Raw genomic sequence first — 6,118 nt, 5'->3', positions numbered from 1 at the left:
TTTCTCGCTTTCTGTCTCTATGTCTCTCTCTGTCTGTCTGGCGAGTGCACATGCCCTATAGCAAAAAACCTCTCAAAAAATTATTTTTACTTTTTTTGTTTCAATTTTATTAATTATTATTATTATTATTTAATCTGCTATAGAGTGCATGCGCTCACCAGAGAAAGACAGTGGTAGAGAAAGTGAGAAAGCAAGCTGCCAGGTCCAGGACTCGAACCATAGTCGGTCATATGGAAGCCCATTGCCCCAACTACCACAATACCTGCTGGCCACTTTACTGTTATTTTTAAAGTTAAACCAAATAAAGTATTTAGAAGGAAACAATAAAGCCAACAGTAAAAGTTAAGAACCAAAAACACAGTAGAGGAATACAGTAAATGTTGTATAAAACTGATAAGCCTCTCATGAGGATAAGAAAAAAAAGGAAAAAGGGAGTATCATTAGATCTTAAAAAATGAGGTTGTAAGTAACTTTAAAAAAATGGGGCCAGCAGTTGGTGTAATGACTGTCGCTGGACTCCCATGTGGTCTACCATGGTTCAAGTCCAGACCCGGTGGCTTAAACTAACAGCGGCGCGGGTGCATGCGTGCCCAAGATCCCGAGAGAAGAATGAGGAGAAGGGATTGTGGAGAGAAGAATGAGGAGAAGGGATTGTGGTGTGGCCTTCCCCCCGGGAGGTGATTTCTTGCTTTCTCTCTGTCTTCCTCTGTCTTTCTGGAGAGTGCATGTGCCCTATAGGAAAAACCTCTCCCCTCTCCCAACAAAAAGACCAAACTCTCCAAAATATAAAATTTGCCAAAACTGACTCAAAAAGAAATAAAACCCCCATAGTCCAAAAATTGTTAAATAAAATATTGAATCAGTTTTTTTTTTTTTTGAGAGGTGTATGTGTGTGCTGAAAATCTCAACGAAATGGGGAAATAAAGGATAAAGGATAAAGAATCGTGGCATGATCACACCCCAGGACCACATCTCACTTTGTATCTCTCTGTTTCTCTTTGGCCAAGTACATGCACTCTCTGGCAATTTAAAAACAAAAAGCAAAAACAAGGCCACCCTAAGTGGATGCTTTCTCTTGCTCTCTGTTTCTCTCTCTCTCTCTCCCTCTCCAGGAAGCATGCACCCCCTAGCAAATTTTAAAACTTTAAAGCAAAAACTTAATTGTATTCCTAAACAACAGCAAAAATTAGAAAATTAACATTCTAAATGAATTTTACTCTTTTTAAAAAGGCATTACAAAGCTATCAAGTTCCTAATAAATCTAACCAAAGAAATGCAAGAGCTCTATAGAGAAAACTATAAAACATTAAAAGATACTTCAGAGCACCTGAAAAATGTGGAGCTGCTACACCATGTTCACAGATTAGAAAATTTAATATCAAGATGACTGTATGGGCTAGCTCATAGCATGGTGGTTAAGGTGGTGAGGTACCCCATGGTGTACTGCATGGGTTCAAGTCCCGGACTAGTAGCTGGAAAAAGACACCAGACCCGTGTGTGTGCAGACCCAAAATCCTGAGAGGAGAATGGAGAACAGATTGTAGCATGACCTTTCCCAGTGGTGGTGGTGGTGGGGGGTGCTTTTTCACTTTGCCTCTCTCTCTCTGGCAAGCGGCACACCCTCTAACAAAACTAACAACAAAAAAGACAGTTATCCCCAGGTTGACATACAGATTCAATTGTAATCTCAAATGAAATCCCTAAAGATTTGTTTTATTTTGTGTGGAATTTCACAAGCTGATTCAAAAAACTGTGTGAAGAGGCAAAATTTATTTGAAAATAGCCTAATAACTTTTGAAAAATAAACAGGAAAGATAGAAGAACCTTCTTTCCAATTGTAAAGATGTATCGCAAAGCTACAATATTTAGGATAGTGTGGAATTTGAGCCGAGACAGATAGACCAACCACAGCAAACAGACTCTGGCATTTTTTAAAATATGATCTATGTATAATAAGGATAGCCCAGCAGAACAATAGGAAAGGGCGTTCTTTTTCAATAAAAAAAATGCTAGGAAATTGAGTGTCCTTATAGAAAAATGTCAGGCTGAGCTTACAATTAAAAAAAATCAATCTTAGGGACGAGCAGTTGGCATAACAGTTATGTTGCTGGACACCATGAAGTCGACCACGGTTCGAGTACCAGACTCGGTGGCTTAAACTCAAGCAGAGCGCATGTGCGTGCGTGTCCAAGATCCCAAGAGGAGAATGGAGGAGAAAGGATTGCGGCGTGACCATCACCCCTGGGGGGTGATTTCTCACTTTCTGCCTCTCTGTCTGTCTCTGTCTTTCTGGCCAGCGCATGCACCCTATAGCAAAAACCTCTCCCCCCCCAAAAAAATCAACCTTAGGTAGATTTTATACCTAGATACAAAAGGCAAAACTATAAAGTTCTTTTTTTAAAAGGATTATTTTATTTAACTTTATTAATTTTTAAGGATGGTTTATTTTTTTTTTCACATGAGTTTTGCCAGAGAGAGACAGAGAGGGAGAGTGAGAAAGCAAGCTGCCAGGTACAGGACTCAAATCACAGCCGACCATGTGGGAACTGCAGCGCTTTAACCACCATGCCTCCTGCTGGCTCCTATTTTTTTTTATTTAAGCAGAAAAGGACAGAGTGAGAGAGAGTGAAAGAGAGAGGGAAAGTGAGAAAGCAAGCCACCAGGTCCAGGGCTTGAACTGTGGTTGGCCTTATGGGAGTTCAACACCCTTAACCACCATCCCACCTGCCTGTCGCAAAACTATAATGTTTGTACAAGATAATACACAAGGCTGCCTTTATGATTTGGGGAGTCTATAACAAAGATTTTTAAAATAGAACACAATACTAGGTATCTTTGGGACCAGGAGACGGCGTAATAGCTACTTCGCTGGACTCCCATGGAGTCGACAATGGTTCGAGTCCCAGACCCGCTGGCTTAAACTCATGCCAGGAACGTGTGCATGTGTGCCCACAATCCTGAGAGGAGAATGGAGAAGAAGAGATTGCAGCATGGCCACCTGCCCTGGAAGGTGATTTTTCACTGTCTCTCTGTCTCTGTCTTTCTGGTGAGCACATGCGCCCTATAGGAAAAGCTTCTCAAAAAAAAAAAAAAAACAACCTCGGTACCCTTAAAGAATTCAATGGTACAATCACTTTAGAAAACAGCTTCATGTTACCTAGTAAATGCGAACATCTGCATAGTCTGTGGCCAACTCCTCTACTTTAGGTAAATGTAGAGCTAAGAAACACATGTGCAAGTCATCAAAAAATATGTATGCTTAACAAAGCGTTATTCGGGGCTGGCAGGTGGCGTGATCGCAGTCCGAGTCCTTAATTTTGCAGCTTGCTTTCTCATTTTCCCTGCCTCTGTCTGGTCAAATTAAAAAAAAAAAAAATACTAGTAACAAATACAATTCAATAAATAAATTCTTCTTCTTTTAGATTTTTGCTATAGGATACATGCACTCGCTGGAGAGACAGACAGAAATCGAGAAATCACCCCCCAGGAAGATGGCCACACTGCAGTCCCTTCTCCTCCATTCCCCTCTTGGGATTCTGGACAGGCAAGCTCATGTGCCCAGCTGAGTTTTAAGCTACCAGGTTCCAGACTCGAACAGCAGTTGACTACGTGCGAGTCCAGCGACATAACCATTACACCATTTGCTGGTCCCAATAAATAATTCTTAAAAAATAGGAATATTCACAATAGCTAAAAACTAGAATACACTCAAACATCTATTAAGAAGAGAACTGAAAAAATGAGGCATGATCATAAAAGGCAATATTACACCATGATGAAAATAAATAAATTAGAGTAACAACAGGGATCAATATCATAAATAAACATCTAGCAAAACACAAAATATATTCAGCATGATTTCACTTATATGAAGTTATGAAGTTAAAAACCTGGCAAAACCAAATCACAGTAAGACATACATTGGGTGATAAAATTACAAAGATAAGCAATGAAGAAATTAACTTAAAAACCAGAATAATGTTACTTTTGGGGGGCCGGGGGAAGTTGTGATCATAAGGACCACATGGCAAAAGGCTTCTGGGCTAGAATGGTCCTGCTTCCTGCCTTGGGTGGCATGACACAGAAGTCCACAACATAATGCAGCCACTATTTCTGTTTATAATGTCCGTAATTGTCTACATTTGTGCTATATCTCATCACTGTAAGGGTGGAAAGAAGAATGCTCTGATGCCCTTGGTTTATCCATGTCAGACAATGCTCTGCATGAAGGAAGTTCATGGAGGACTTTGGTTACGTCTCTGGAGACAGGTCAGTTATTTCAAGAAGCAGCTTCTCCCACTCTGTATCCCAGAAAAGTAACTTACCCAGTGGTGACAGCATATTTGATGTGGTTGCTTGTGGTATAGATAAACACCCCACTCTCATCCCAGGCCCCACTCTTGACACGAATGTTCTCATGAATGTTACACAGAGCATCCAGCTTGCGGTTACAGATCACAATGGCTGTAAGAGGCAAAGGGCATGAGTGCTCTGCTGGATAGGGTGAGTGCAGTAGACTGGCAGGGACGGGGAGAGGGAGGGACTGGATACTACGAAGACTTACCATGCTTGGCCAGTAGTGCCACATGGGACATATCTGCTGACCAGATGACATATTTCACCTTGGAAATCTTCACAGATGCCAGGGTCCTGAGGTAGACAGAGGAGGGCAAACATGAATGGACTGGATTCTCCTGTCTTGGGCCATGACCTAACATGCTTTTCATCCTTAAATTAATATAAACCAAACAGTCATCCCCTGCATAACAGCTCAGTGACTTAGGCTCCCTTTGTGCACTTCCCCTTCCTCAGCTCCTTGCTCTTCATTGCCATGTGCTATTAGGGACTTGTGCGTGCCTGTTTTCATCACTGGACTGTGGGATTCTGTAAGTATAGGAACTACGTTATTTATCTCAATGTCCCTCTCGTTATAAGCCCCAGGAGCATCCTTAGCTTATGTAAGTACTACAAAAACAGATAAACGAGCCCTTGCAGTAAGGCTAGTATTATGTGCAGGATGGAAAATGACCATGGGAGGGAAAAGTATAGTTAGAAAGTCTTTAATATAAAGCACAGGAAGTGGACGAGCCATGAGGCACATTCAGCTGGGGAGAGAAATGCTCCTACTAAAGATGTCCACTGTGCCCTACTACATGTCTGTCTGCTTAGGGGCGCCTGACACGTTACCGCTTCTGCTGCACATCAAAGAGAGTGATGGAGTCTGCATCGCGAAGCAGGAGGTTGCCTGTGCCGGCGTAGAAGATCTCATCACAGTTCGGCACCTGTACTTTTTTGGTGATCTCATTTTTCAGATTCTTGATCAGCAGCTGAAATGAATATTAAGGTGGTACTGAGATGTTTGCAAATGAGGTGATGATAGCCAACAGCATCCCTCAGCAATTGTTCCTTGGCTTTGAAAAAGTATTTTTTCCCTGTCTAAATCAATCACCACTCCAGGTAGACCACTCCAACCAGGAGTCTCTCCAAGGATATCATCACCTCTTTTTTTCACCAACTGAAACATCCTGAGAAGTCCAAATGAAGTTTGAGTTCCTTAATGAACCACAGAGGAAAAACAGAGCTTCTGAGGCTTAAATTTTTGTTAAACATTTTCTTGAGAGAGCTTTGCTTATCATGCCTTTTACATTTCAGTACCAAAGAAGGTAGTAGGACAAAAAGGGAGATCTCTTCATCCAGCCCACTCACTTTAAATTTGGTCCTTTTTCTTTGGCTCCTACAGTCAAAGACAGTCTTTAACTTGGTTTTTAAGTCCAGAGCCATAGTGATCATCAAATCCATTTTAAAGCCTTTATTCCCCAAGGGGATTAGTGTAGGGCCAGACAGAGGTAGAGCCAACACATGAGGCTCACAGCTGCCCAGGGGAGAATAAGGAAAAAATGATGCTCCTTATTCTGCAATACACAGGCCACCAAGCTCCCCAAATTACTTTCCACTTTTAGTTTTGACTCACCGAATGCATCCGATCTAGGACAGCAAACCGATTCCGAGCAACCCAAACGGCTGTCAAGCCTGAGGATCGTTTCCCTTCAGGGGCTGAGAACAAACCAAACGGTGGGAGCATGTGGTGAGCCACTGGCAGGTGACAGAGTCAGTGCCA

The 6,118-nt window shown here is 41.9% G+C and overlaps 1 protein-coding gene across 2 annotated transcripts in view; it reads right to left on the bottom strand.

Annotated features, from left to right (window-relative positions):
- The window catches only part of COPA (coat protein complex I subunit alpha), a 51,866-nt gene that overhangs the window by 14,381 nt on the left and 31,367 nt on the right, over positions 1 to 6,118 (bottom strand). Inside the window, exons 14-17 of one of the 2 annotated variants that reach the window (XM_027768421.1) lie at positions 5,972 to 6,054; positions 5,188 to 5,327; positions 4,565 to 4,650; positions 4,326 to 4,491 (exon numbers count right to left, since the gene is read on the bottom strand). In XM_027768421.1, coding sequence (XP_027624222.1) covers positions 4,326 to 4,491; positions 4,565 to 4,650; positions 5,188 to 5,327; positions 5,972 to 6,054 — 475 coding nt within the window. The remainder of the gene's footprint in view (positions 1 to 4,325; positions 4,492 to 4,564; positions 4,651 to 5,187; positions 5,328 to 5,971; positions 6,055 to 6,118) is intronic. The other variant, XM_006168828.3, reaches the window with a different exon arrangement.

This window comes from Tupaia chinensis, unplaced genomic scaffold (assembly GCF_000334495.1).
Source record: "Tupaia chinensis unplaced genomic scaffold, TupChi_1.0 Scaffold146187_1, whole genome shotgun sequence".
NCBI lineage: Eukaryota > Metazoa > Chordata > Mammalia > Scandentia > Tupaiidae > Tupaia > Tupaia belangeri.
The sequence above is the reverse complement of the archived record's forward strand: the minus strand, read 5'-3'. Positions and strand labels throughout refer to the sequence as shown.